Source organism: Nannospalax galili, unplaced genomic scaffold (genome assembly GCF_000622305.1).
Source record: "Nannospalax galili isolate Female #2095 unplaced genomic scaffold, S.galili_v1.0 scaffold1951, whole genome shotgun sequence".
Taxonomy (NCBI): Eukaryota; Metazoa; Chordata; class Mammalia; order Rodentia; family Spalacidae; genus Nannospalax; species Nannospalax galili.
This window is the reverse complement of record NW_008329136.1, coordinates 649019-663395: the sequence shown is the minus strand read 5'-3', so window position 1 is coordinate 663395 and position 14377 is coordinate 649019. Positions and strand designations below refer to the sequence as shown.

Genomic DNA, 14377 nt, shown 5'->3' with positions numbered 1-14377 from the left:
TTATCAAAGAAATCAGCTTTATCCCATGGATTGTATAAAGGGGTTTTTTTTTTTTTTTTTTTTTATGTTTTTTTTTTTTTAAAAAAAAAAAAACATTCAGATGTTGAACTTTTACTCACAATATTACAGGTTACAGGGGAAAGGTAACATAAAACGTGTCTGTTTCGCCCCTTAACTTTGACTTTTAAACAGTTCTTTTATATGGTTTCTGATACCAGTGTTCCTTTGCCTTCTGTCTCCTTAGTCCTTGCGATCACAGGATGCTATGTCCAGATAACAAAAATTCATTTCAAAATGACTTAAACTAAAGTAGAAATCCAGTCAGCTCAGTGAGGTCATGGTCTATAGATCTGATTCCAGTAAAACTTTTTCCTTATCTCTTTCCTTTGTGTACTGATGGCAGCTGGCTTCCTACCAGGGTAGGCTGCATCAGTTTGAGGCATCAGATCTTCATATTACTGCATGAGTAGAGTAGAAGACGTACTTGGGTTTCTTGGAAAATGATCGAAGGGATCCTTGTTCCTTGTTTTCTTTAGCTGAATCTTGTGCTCAAGGCTTTATCCGTAAGAAAGGGATTCACTTGTTTCCCCACTTAAAGCCTTCTGCTGAGACCACGTGTTGGGAGAAGAAACTGCTGCTGCTCTAGTACACTGATACTGGGTGCTACAAAAATGACTAGAACCAATACTTTGGTTTTCTGAGACAGGGTCTTGCTGTGTAGCTTATGTTGGTCTGTAACTCATGATTCCCCTTCTTCAGCTTCCCAAGTGCTAGAATTGCAGGCTTGTTCCACCATACTGGGCCAGAATGAATTCTTTTTATTTAGATATTCTGGAGAATATGTAGAGTTATGTTACATAGAGGCCTTTTTTTTGCATTTAAAAAGAAAAATTTTGATTTAGTAAAGGCTATTTGACTTTTCAATGCTTTTTAAAAGTTGTTTTTATTTTGCATATGTATGTATATATTTACGTATAGAAATAGTATTTTTTCATTTCACATTTAACTAGGGTTTGATTTGCTAATATTTTAATTTTCATGTTCATGAGGGATAGTCTTTATTTAAAAATGTTTTCTTGGGGAGTTTTTTTTTTCTTTTTTCAAATGTGTATTGAGTGTTTTGCCTGAATATATGTATACTTGTGCACGCTGTGCCTACAGAGGCCAGAAGAGGGTTTTGGATCCCCCTGGAACTGGAGTAACAGGCAGTCAGCTGCCATTGGATGCTGGGAACTGAAGCTGGGTCTAATACAAGAGCAGCTTGTGTTTTTAACTGCTGAAACATCTCTCTAACCCTGATAATTTGTATTTTTGTTATATTATCTTTTTGTCTTGTTTTGATATCAGGTTAATGTTGATCTCTTAAAATTAATTGTGAAGTGATACACTCTTTGTTTTCCTGTAAGACAGTGTTTAGATTCATTTTATTTCTTCCTAAATACTTAATGTAATTTGCCAGTGAAACTAAAACCTGGGGATTTTTTTCTCAAAGGTTTTTGTAAACTACAATTTCAGTTTTTCTAATTACAAGAGCCATTCAATGTAATTATTTCAGCCTGAATAAGTTTTGTGTTTTCTGGGGTGCATGTGTGTGTGCGTGTGTGTACGTGTATGTATGTACGCACTCATATGTGCTAGGGATGGAGCTCAAGGCCTTAACCATGTTAATCAAGCACACTCCTACTGAGCTCCACCCCCAAAGTATAATTCTAGATTGTTGATTTGAGAGCTTTAATATAATGAATTAAAGCTATATCTTTCCTAATCACTTAGCTTTTTCCTAGAGGTTTTTGTTATTTTTCTTCAGTTAAGTATATTTAAAATTTTTCCTTGAGAAAGATGCTTTTCACGTTTTTCTAGAGATTATTCTTTTGACTTTTTGTTGTTGTTTTCTAGTTTGAATTCTGCAATGGCCAGAAAACAGTACTTTATCTGATTTTTGCATGTGATTTTAAATAGTTTTAGGTTTGCTTTATGATTGAGAATATGGTCTATCATCATAAATTTCCCATTTGTTCTTGTAATTTGTATAAATATATCATCTTGTTATTATGAGTGTTTTGGGGTGTCACAGTTCATTAGTTAAGGGATTGTTCAGATTGTCTCTATTTTCACTGATTTTCTGTCTGATAATTCTGCCAGTTATTGAGGAAGGAATGTTGAAGTCCAACTAAATGGAGTTTGTCTTAAGGATGCATGGTTGAGTTATCACTTGGTAGTTGGTTAGTATAATGCAGTGTACCATGGAAATTAGAGGAAAAAAATACATTAGCTCAGTAGATAAAGTTTCATGACATTCACTGTGCATCTATAATAAAAATTCTCAGGACATACTGCTAGAAGGAATTTCTCCAGCCTTATTAACAGGAATTTCAAAATAGTGGAAGCAATACACATAGAAAATTTTCCCCTACCTCATACCTGAAGGGCTAGAGACATTCTAAGCTTGTGTGCTAGGTAAGGATGGCTGTTCTCTCTCTTCTGTGTCACATTATACGGTGGGTTGTGACCAGTGCACTAAGACGAGTAAAGGGATAAAGATTAGAAATTAAGAAGTGAAGTTGTCATTGCTGGTATTCAACATGATTTTCCATGAAAGTGATTCTGAGGAATCTGTTAGACAAACATTTTATGAGGATAAATAATCACCAAACAGAGTCAACTATATTTCTATATACTAGTAATAACTAGTTACAGATATTGTTGAAAAGATAGTGATACTTGTGACAGTATCAGAAATATGAAGTACATGTTGATGAATCTGATAAATATGCAGAACCCATATGCTGAAAACTGTAGGTTGTTATTATAAGAAATTTAAAAGGAATTAAATAAATGGAGAGTTTTTCATGTGGGATTGAAATGGAATTCAATATTGTTGAGATGTCTTCTTTCAAAATCATTTTTAGGTCAAAGTAATTACAGTAAAAATGATATTAAGCTTTGCAATACAGCTTAATAAGCTGATTCCAAAACTAGTGTGAAAATGCAAAGCACAGTAGTCAGAGCAAATTTTAGTAAAGAACAAAGTTGAAGGATTTATATTATCTGATTTTAAGATTTATCATAAAGCAGCGGTAATGAGAACAGTATGGTTTTAACATAAGGATAGGCACAGAAGAGGCAGGCAGATCTCTGTGAATTTAAGGCCAGCCTGGTCTGCATAATGAGTTCCAGGCCAGCAGGGGCTACAGAAAGACCCTGTCTCAAAAAACAAAACAAAAACCCACTCATACACATAATTTTGAGCTGGGCATGGTGGCGCATGCCTTTAATCCCAGCACTGGGAGGCAGAGGCAGGTGCATTTCTATGAGTTAGAGGCCAGCCTGGTTTACATAGTGAGTTCCAGGCCAGTTGAGGCTACAGGGAGACCCTATCTCAAAAAGATGAAAAAAAAATTTTTTTTTTAAGGCACAGATACCATGAGAAAGCAGCTGCACACATGGCACCAACAGATCTTCAGAAAAGGTGTTAAAGTCATTCAGTGGCTAAAGGATAGTTTCTAACAAACTATGCTCTATCAAATGGATATTTACTTGGAAAAGTAATGGAACTTGACTGTTCCTGTAACATTGTATACGAAAGTTACTTTGAAATTGGTCATAGATCTAAAATATAAAACTTCTAGTAGAAAACATTTGAGAATACCCTTATGACCTTGAGGTAAGTAAGGATTTTCTTTAAAGATTATTTTTAAGTTTTTGTCTATATCTGTGTGTATCTATGTGGGATATGTGCATGTAAGCTCAGGTGCCCATGGAGACCAGGAGAAGGCATCAGATTCCCTGGAGTTACAGGCAGTTGTGAGTCTGCTGAGGTGGGTGTTGGAAACTTAGGTCCTTTGGAGGAGCAGCATGCACTCTTAACCCTGAACTTTCTTTCCAGCCTCAGGAAGTTTTAGAATATCAAAGAGCACCAAGCATAAGTGAAAAGAATTTTGGAATGAGAAACATTTCTGTTCCCAAAGACATTAAAAAAAAAAACAGACAAGCAGCAGGCTAGGAAAAGATATCTGCAATACATGGAAAAGGATGTACCCAAAATATCTGAATAATTCTCCAGTAAAGAAGTGTATAACTAAGCCAGTAAGTACTAGGTTGGTGCAAAAGGATTTGTGGTTTCAGACTGTGAATTTTAAATTATTATAACTAAGCTCAAATATATCTTTATTAATCAAAATAGGAAATAGGAACTACTACAATCAATATATTTTGCCGTACAGAAAACTGTTTATTCCTATAGTGTAAAAGTCTTTGATTTGGAATTCACGAATTTTGGAAAGCATTTTGTGTATGCTGCTGGTTGTGTTGAAATTGTTGAGATGCTTTTAGAAGTGGTGGTTGGTGAGAAATGAGGTGAATGTGGTGGATCATCACAGCCCAATTCATTCAACTTTTGAAGCATTGGTTGTGGGACCTTGCAATCAGGCGTTGTCCTGGAGAGGAATTGGGCCCTTTCTATTGACCAATGGCAACTGCAGAGATTGCAGTTTTTGGCATATCTTATTGATTTGCCAAGCATACTTTTTAGTGCAAGTTTGGTTTTGGGAAGTGCTTTGGAATTTCTGGCCCAACCACTGAGCTGGTCATGGCCAGTTGTCATACACAGTTCACTTTTCATTATCAGTCATAATCCAGTTTGGAAATGGGTTGTTGTTGCATAGCATAAGGGAGGACATCAGTTGAAAATAGTGATACTTTGTATTTTTGGTCAGGTCATGAAGCACACACTAAGCTTTTGCCCTTTTCTGAATGGTCCACATTGAGTTCTTTGGCAGCTTCTCCTGTAGTTGTAAGAGGATCAGCTTGGATAACTGCTCTCAGTTGGCATTGGCAGCTTCTGATGGACTGCCCTACACTTCTCATCTTCAAGGTTCTTGGCTTTTTGGCAAAACTTCTGGAGCCACCACTGTACTGTACGTTCCTTGGCAGTTCCTAGACCAAATGTGATATTGTGCAAGTTTTCTGTACTGCTTTGTTACCCGTTTTGAACTCAAATAAGAAAATCACTCAAACTTGCCTTTTGTCTGACATTTCCATAGTATAAAATAAACAGCAAGTAATACCCTTGGCAGAAAACCATAAAGTGAGATCATTGTGCATTAAAAAATGATATATAACACACCCACATTTATTAAGAATGTATTAAATGGCTTTTTTTTTTTTTTTTTTTTTTTTGAGACAGGGTCTCCCTGTAGCACCAACTAGCCTGGAACTCACCATGTAGACTAGGCTGGCTTCAATCTCACAGAGATCCTCCTGTACCTGCCTCCCAAGTGCTGGGGCTAAAAAGGCCTGCACCACCATGTCTGGCTATTAAATGACAAGTTTTAACAAAGCAAAAATAGAAATTACTTTTATACTAACCTAATATATTAGTAATCAGGAAAATTAAAATTTATGTCATAATCTAGAGTCTATATATCCACTTAAAGTTAAGCCTACCAAATAGCCTACCAATTTAGTCTCTAGCTATTTCTCTGATACAAGTGAGATTAGGTACTATTTTTTTTTTTTCTATTCTTTTCCTTTCTTTTTTCTTTTGTCTTTTTTGAGACAGGGTCTCCCTGTAGTCCCAACTGGCCTGAAACTTGCTTTGTAGACCAGGCTGGCCTCAAACTCACAGAGATCCGCCTACCTCTGCCTCCTGAGTGCTGGAATTAAAGGCATGTCCCACCGCGCTGTTTTATTTTTTTGATTAAATAAGTTTTTGTTGGTCAGTGGCATACAGAAATTATGAATTAAATTTTAAGTTCTTTTTGCCTTTGTTCCATCAACATTTGTTTTGAGTAGGAAATTATCAACATTAAATTTGAAATGGAATTTATTTTATGAAATTTTAGAATGTGTGTGGTACTTCTTTAGTGATTGATTCTTTGGAAACTTGGTAATAGATATTATCAGAAAGATCCTAGTTTTATTAATCTAAGATTTTGAAACATTGTGAAAATAAAATGGGACTTTTATAATTTTCTTTATTTCCTTGAAAGGTGTGATACCTTTGTTTCTTGTTTTTTGTTTTCTTTTGAAAAACTAGGTTAATAATAGATTTACTGTATTATGGTTCTTTTTATAGAACTCTCAAATAAATCATTTTGATACTTTTCTTCACTTCTAATTTATTTCCGCCTTTAGTTTTCTAATTCTTATACTTTTTTTGTGACAAGGTTTCACTATGTAGACCAGGCTGGCATGGACTCACAGAGATCCACCTGCCTCTTCTTCCTGAGTGCTGAGATTAAAGGCGTGCACCACCATTCTTTGCCTAATTTTTCTACTTTGTTGTTCATCTTTATTTATTTTTCTCTTTTTCTTAGTAGTAGTGTTTGTTCCTATTAAAGAGTACAAATTTTTAAAGTTAACCAGTTTTTCTCTGAGAACCTTTTGAGATTCCCATAATTTAAAAATGTTATATATTTTACAATGCCATATTTTTCTGTTTCTTTGACCCAGGAGTAGTTTTAGGCTTTCCCAGTTTTCTTTTCAATTGAAATCTTGAGTTGTCTAGCTAAACAACCATAGTGATGACTGTAATTTCGTTTTAACTCTTCTCCTCCTTGGGTTTCTAGCTCTGGCACAATCTGTCCTGTGTAATCACCAGAATGGTTCAGAACAGGGAGCTCAGTCAGGCCTTTTTCCTTCTAAGATAGTCAGTCTCTTCAGTCAGTATGCAACTGTAGGGCAGAGAAATGACTCGGTAACTTACGAGCATAAACTCCTGTACAGTATCAGTAAAGCAAAAGAGTACTGTCAGAGATTTAAAATGCGTTTGAGATATTCTGAATAAAATGCGAAAAAAATTTTTTTAGATGCTTTCAAAAAATTACACGAGAGATGACTGCATGAGTGATTAAGTGGCTGATAAAGTTTTCATCTTAGTAAAGAGCTGAGGATCAAGAAAAATAAATGAAAATTACCTGTGTAACAACTCAAAACTAACATTCTAGATGATACTGTCATGAATTGGATTGGGAGAAGACCACGTAGGTTTTTTCAGTGTGTTGGAGGATTGTCTTATTAAGGGAAAGATAGACTTACTTACTGATAAATTGAGGAAATAATTAGGAACATATGAACAGAAAATAGCATGTAACTTAAGAACAACCATCAAAAAATGGTATATAGCTTTCAGCCATTAAGGGGAAAAATTTAGTTTTAGGCATTTCCCCGCCACGAGGAAAAAAAAAAAAGAAAGAAAGAAGGAAGGTGGCCTGCCTTCTTGTGTGTTCCGTGTCTGTTTTTATTATCTGTTGTGTTCGCTTTGTTCAGGTAATTCCTCTTTTCTTCCTTGCTTTTCTCTCCAAAACATTTTTTTAGGATATTAAGAATAGATGATACATTATTTTGATTTTTTTTTTCTATGTACATTCTACTTTATGGCCTCCATTTTCTGTATGCTTTACCTGGTTTTTGATTATTAAAGATTATTATAACTTCTATTCCATTATTATGTATCCATATGAATTATTATATATAAATATACTACATATATAAAAATAGGCATATATGTATCTATCATAGGTATATTATATCATACACATATATGCATATATACTCCCTCCTTTCTGTGACTTTGAACCAGAAGGACATAGCTTGTTTCATGATTTAGCTTATTTTGAACAGCTCTCCTCTTTTCTTGAACCAACCCCACCTTTTTTATTTTTCATATTTAATTATATAGTTGTATTCTGACCAAGGCAGAAAACTAAGGAGAATAGAACTATTCATTTTCATTTATTTTTCTATTAGTTCCCAATATAGTATCTTTTGTAAACTATATCAAACTGTTTCTACAACCTAGTTTCATAGAAGTGAAGAATAACATTCTTTTTTGATACTTACATTCTTTAACTTATTACACACACACACACACACACACACACACACACACAAAAACAAACAAACCTAAAATAGGCCTTATATGAAGGGATGTTTTTAACAATAGCTGTCTTTTCCTCCTAAATATAGGAAGTTCACAGATGGGTGCCACCATAGTGGATGCTTTGGATACCCTTTATATCATGGGACTTCATGATGAATTCATAGATGGGCAAAGATGGATTGAAAACAACCTTGATTTCAGTGTGGTGCGTATACTATTGATAATTCATCTAATCTCTTAAATTGACTATGAAAGGACTGATTCGAAACTTGTATCCTCCCAAAATTCATGTTGAAACCTCTCACTAACCTGGTATTAGGAAAGGTCCTTGGGAGGTGAGTAGGTCATCAGGACAGAGCCTTCATGAGTATAATTAATGCCCTTATAAAATAGTTTCCAGAGAACTGGTTTGCCCCTTCCTCCATGCGAAGTCACAGAAATGCCCTCTGTGAACCAGTTGAGTAGGCCCTCACTCGACTGGTACACTGATCTTGGACTTCCCAGTTTCCAGAAGTGTGATAAATAAATTTCCATTATTTATGAACTACATGGTTTACGCTATTTTCTTATAGTAGTTCTAATGGTCTAAGATGCTTATTATGTCATTTTCAGCATGGTATTAGCAGCTTATTGAAATCCTCATACTAAATCTCCTCTTTTGGGATTATCGTTTGTTACATAATTTTTGTATAAAATACTTTTTCTCAAACTCTTATTTCTTGCTTTTATCATTTGAGGCAGTATCTTAGCATTATAGGGTAATAATTAAAGGGCAAAGCAATGAACCAAAGACATCAGGAGACTAATAAACTACTTTATAAGTACTTAGTTTATACTCCTCCTCCTCCTACTGCTAATAGAGAACACATGATTGGAGTAAGTGGCGTGGTGGAGTCTTGCTGTTTTATATTGGCTATCGGAGAACTCTTTATCACGGTGACATTTTGAGACAATACCCAAGGGAAGCCATACACACATGGCTGTAAAGCTATGTTAATAGATACTATAGCCGAGAATAGAATTGGAGGTTTGAGATGATTTTCTTTTGCCTTTAAAAGCAGCTTTCCAGTCTTTCTGCTTATTTCATTATATCAAAAGTATTTGTCAGTCTAGTTGTTAAAAGGTACTCTATCTTACCCCTTGTTTTTTTCCCTGTTATTGTTATGTGTGAATTATACTTCAAAGACTCAAAATGAGGATTTATGTTTTCATCAGCTTTACAAGATTCTGTCATTACTTTTTCAGTATATCTCTTCTCTGGTTCTTCTGTCTAGAACTTTATCTCTTTCTCTAATGAGGGCAGATAAGAATTTTATAAATAATTGTATCGTAAAATGATGTGTTACTTGAAAATGTAATATAGGGTAAAGGATATTATTGATGGATGATTACACGATTGCTATTTTATAGAGTGGCCAGGCCAAAAAAATTTTTTTTGAAATAATCGATTTGTTTTTATTTTAAATGTATGAGTGTCTTGCCTGCATGTATGTAATTGTACCCATGTATGCAGAGTGCCTGTAGAAGCCAGAAGAGGGCGTTGGATCCTCTGGAATTGGAGTTGGGGTGGTTGTTAGCTGTCAAGTTGGGTACTGGGAACCAAACTGGGGTCCTCTGCAAGAGCTGCCAGTGCTCTTAATGGCTGGCCATCTCTTCAGCCCCAGGCAAAAATTTTGGTAAGGTGATACTTGTTCAGAGACCTGTAAGAAGTGATAGATGGGTTCACTTAGCTAGATGAGGGGAAAACTGCCAGGTACAAGAGTTTAAGTGTGAAGACTGACATGCAAGCCACCAGTTTGCCAGTTTGGGGAATAGGTTGACATGATAAAGTAAATCAGAGAAGTCTTAAGTGGTGAAATGTCAGAAGAGTTGTGGGGGGGTGTCTGGCTATGACTTTAAATACTCATATTAGAAGTGGACACACAGACACATGCACACACACAAAAATTAAAAAGTATTTAACAGTTACATCATATTGTGAAAGTTTTATATTGGGAAAAATATTTACCTTAGCAACCGGTGGTGTTCTGCCTACGGATGTTGGGAAGACTTCAGAGTAAACTGTTTTCCCCTTAATTTTTTGTTAAAAATTAATTATACATTTTCATTAATTTTTGCATTAAACCAGTTTTATTGTCCTGTAGGATCCATCTCCTCACTCGAGGAGATTTTGAAGTGTTTGAGGGAGGAAAAACTTGTAAAAATGGTGATAATCAGGTAATAGGCTTGGGATTCCTGGAATGGAGCCACAGTATGAGATTGATCAGCCTGGAAAGCTGAGGCCATAAAGGCTGGTGCGTGCATACGTGTGTGCGTGCGTGGGTATGTGTGTGTGTGTGTCTCTCTGTGTGTGTGTGCGCGTGTTTCTTCTTTGCATCACGGTTCAGTTCTCTCTGCTCTAGGCTGGTGCGTGCATACGTGTGTGCGTGCGTGGGTATGTGTGTGTGTGTGTTTCTTCTTTGCATCACGGTTCAGTTCTCTCTGCTCCTGGGTTACCCAAGCCTCCGTCGACAGCCACTCTACTCCTTTGCTGGTACCTCTGCCACCTTCTGTAGTTTGCTGTTGTGGTTGTCTCTAGGCATGCTGCTACCCCTACTGTACTTGTTGCCTCAAGGCACGGGGCCAGCTCACTAATGTGGGGTGTAATGCCCCCTTCCCTATCTCACCCTAAGACCCTTCTTGGATCACCTCATGTCCCGTGGGCATCTGCTTAGTAAGCATGTTTAGATAACTTTCTGGTCATTAGGGGTGGCTCCTCTGGTTGCGCAGATCTCCATGTGGCCCAGTCTTTGAGGTGTCTCTCCACCTTCAGTAACCAGTTCTTTCACTCCATATTCACTGTCGTCTCTTGTACATCCCTGCTGTTCCTCTTTCCCCTTTTAGCTCTTTTTCAGTCCATCTAGTTTAAATCTTTTACTTGTGTCTCCTTGAGTAGACTTATCAGTCCTACCCACTTCTGACTATGGCGTCTTGGGTTTCTGGCTCTATATGGCATTCCAGTGCTTCCCTTAACGTGTGAACGAGAGCAGCAGTGAACTGGAGGAAGTGGATGGATGGATGGATGGATGGATGGATGGATGGATGGATGGATGGATGGATGGATGGATGTGACAGACAACCGGGAGCTAACTGTTGAGGCAGAGCAGCCTTCAGCCTTGACCCTGGAGGGCATGTTGCTGGTAGTGAGTGGAGGCTTCTACAATAAGTGGCTGCTGCCTTGTAGCAGTTCTATGGACTCCAGCTACCTGGCTGGCTGCTTTTTGTGATGCACATCACAGGAGCCCTGGAAATTCATGGTGCTGAATCTCCCCAGACATTAGAGGGGAGACTGTCTGCCACTACGTAACAATACTTGACCCTTTTGGGGAGATAGCAGGAGTCACAGAGATCTAAACAAGAGTCACAGGAAGAGAACTGGGCAAGTAGGGAACTGAGGGTCTCCATGTTGGTGCTTGGCTCTAGTCTTGAGGCATCCCAACCATTACTTATACCTGTTCCCCTTCACCTGTTTTCTGGGTAAAGTAGGCCACAGTGAGCAGCACAGCAGTCTCTCTGGTCTGAAGGAAATAGATCATGAGCAACATCAAGATGTAGCTCTATAAAAGAAATCTACTCCCTGACAGTTTTCAGCCGGGAGTGCAGTAGTAGAGAGTAGACACAAGGGTCCTGATTTGCTCCTCCAGCTCAGAACAGACTAAGAAAACTGGTTTATGCAAGGCAAGCTAGGTACTGAGGGTGATGCCACCATGCAGACCCAAAAGCTGATAGTAGAACTTGACTACAGAGCTCCAGGTGGAGAGCAGTGTATTTTGTGCACCTCAAGGACCCAGCCCCAGAGAACAGATCTCAGTAGTTCTGCTCCTCTGACTTCTCCCCTTGGGGTCTCTGCTAATTCTAGGCCCTTCTTGCCCTTCCTCCCCTCTTACTTTAGTGGTGAGCCTGGAGGTAGGACTAGGGTGAGGCAACAGCTCAAAGACCAAAGCTGAGTCCAGAGTCTGAGGTATCAGGGAGGAAGGTTTTTGGTCTTGTTTTGGTCCAGTATTTCCTCACTATATACTCCTCCCTTTTGGAATGGGAATTTGTATTCGGTTCCACTGTATGTTGGGAGTATGTAATTTGTCTTTTGATTATGCAGAGGCTTACAGTTAAGAGATTGCCTTGAGTCTCAGAAGAGACTTTGGATTATGTGACTTTTGAATAGTATTGAGACTGGTAAAGACTATGGGGACTTTTAAGGATATAGGGCCTGGAAGGTTTTGAAGTCCAGTCCTTCAGAATATTGGAGGTTATGAATTAGAGGAAAGCTGTGTAGGCCAGGGCTTCAGGATATGGTGGGGAAGAAAGGACTGAGTCCAAGTGTATTAGCTACTTTTCTGTTGTTGTGATAAAATAATGTGACCAAGAGAATTTATAAAAGGAAGAGTTTATTTAGCTTACAGTTCCAAAGGGGCAAAAGTCCATCATGGCAGGGAGGCATGGTGGCAGAGGTGGCTGGAGTAGGTCCTGAAGCTGAGTGTTCACATTGCCAAGCAGGCTCAGGAAGCAGAGAATAACTGAAAATTCAGCAAGGCTTAAGACCCCCTCTAAACCTTTCCCCTACTGAGGTTCTTCCTGCAGCATGGCCCCACCTTCTATGTCCTCCCAAAACAGCACCACCAACTGGGTTCAAAATGTTCAAATACTTGGAGCCTGTAGGGGACATTCTCATTCAAACCACCATACCAAGGATGGAAACTGGGGCTTATGGGGCTGGCTAGTCTTTTCTACATATCCAGATCCAAGAAGAGGTTAAGTTCACAACCATGGGCATTAAAGCTGTTGATGGAGGAGCCAACAGGATGGAACATATGACCAGAGAACTCTGCATAGACCTCCCACATCAGGGCTATGATAAGGCTGCAAAGCTGCCACTTAACCTTGCATAAATCCTTTAGCCCATAAACTTTACCATTTGTGCCTCCACTTCCAGGTGCTATGCTGGGACTCTGATAGACAACTGTACCTACATCTCCCATTTCTATACTGGCAGACACCTTCTTGTCCTTGCCCACACCAGCCGCAGGGCCAGACATTTCAAAAAACTCGGAGTTAAGCAGAATCCATGTCCCTAGAAAAGCCACTGATAAACACTTTGAAGTCTTAGGCCTTTTCTGGCAGCTTGGAGTTCTACGAGATTACTGTGCTAACAGCCTCTCAAGTGGGCTTTTAGGCTCAGTTCTTTCCAATCTAAATGCCTCTTTCTTAATGAGACCTTCTGCTCCTGTCATTTGTGCTGTGCTATTCACTTGTCCTCCTTCACCTCTGGGAGGTCTTCAGTAGGGGTTTTCTAACTAAATTTCTGCCTTCTTTGTGATGCCACAGCTCTCCAGACATCCATGGCTCACTGCAAGTGTCTTAGTCTAGATGGTGAAGTCATCTGTACCTCTTTTCCTGACCCGAAAGACCTGCAAAGTACCAGGTACAGGGCAGATGTTCAATTAAAGAGGAAACAAAATATTCAACTTTTGCTTTGAAGATTTCATATATGGTGAAGGGAGAGTATTAAGGTGGTAAGACTTTCTCCACTCTTCTGTACCCTCAGACGTTTTGAGTAAAAATGAAGGTGGTTGACCCTCAGGTCACCTAACAGGAACTATGATCTGTAACTCTAACTCTCAGAACCCAAGGACAAAAGCCCACAATCTCCACCCTCCCTCACTAGCTGCACTTAGATCAACTGTAGTAATGTGGCAGAGGCAGTAACTTTTAAATAATTTTCTTTACTGGTATTTATCCCACGGCAGCAATTTGACGTTTAGGCACTCTCCATACTGACTAACAGCAGCCACTTCTGCCCCTACCAGTACTGACTTCTCTAAATGTTAGTTTTAGATTAGTCACTTGTATGTAAGTAATGCTTTGTGCTACTTACATATGTATTAGGGTTTTTTTTTTGTATTTTTTCCATGTATTAGAAAGCTTTTTTCCTTTTCTATATGTGTATATGTATGTGGTGTGCATGTACATGTAAGAAGATGTGCATGTAGGGGCCAGAGGTTGATGGTGGATAAAGTCTTCCTTGATTACTCTCACTATATATGTTGAGGCAGGGTATCTCGCTTGAACCCAGAGCTCACCTATTTGGCTCTGGGAATTTCTTCTTTCCTGTCTTTAGCTCCCCTACACTGGGATTACCCGGGAGACTGCCACACCTGGTTGACATTTACATGAGTGCTGGGGGTCTGAACTCCAGTCTACATATGTATTAGGGTGTTACCTGCTGAACCATCTCCTCAGCCCTCCAATTTTTCTAGTATCTAAACCTAAATATAAACATACCATGTTTATATTTGTAAAATGCATACACACGTTTATATGTTACATACTTGTGATAAATTTCCTTATATTTGTTTGATGGTATTTTTGTAGATACTTTACATTTTAGGGAAATTTAAAATATATCATCAATTTGTTACCAAAACTTTTGGTTTTATTCCTACACATTGTACTTTCTTA

At 38.2% G+C, this 14377-nt stretch overlaps 1 protein-coding gene across 1 annotated transcript in view; it reads left to right on the top strand.

Moving 5' to 3' along the window:
- The window catches only part of Man1a2 (mannosidase alpha class 1A member 2), a 157484-nt gene that overhangs the window by 45027 nt on the left and 98080 nt on the right, over positions 1–14377 (top strand). The window contains exon 4 of the mRNA XM_008832931.3: positions 7969–8087. Coding sequence (XP_008831153.1) covers positions 7969–8087 — 119 coding nt within the window. The remainder of the gene's footprint in view (positions 1–7968; positions 8088–14377) is intronic.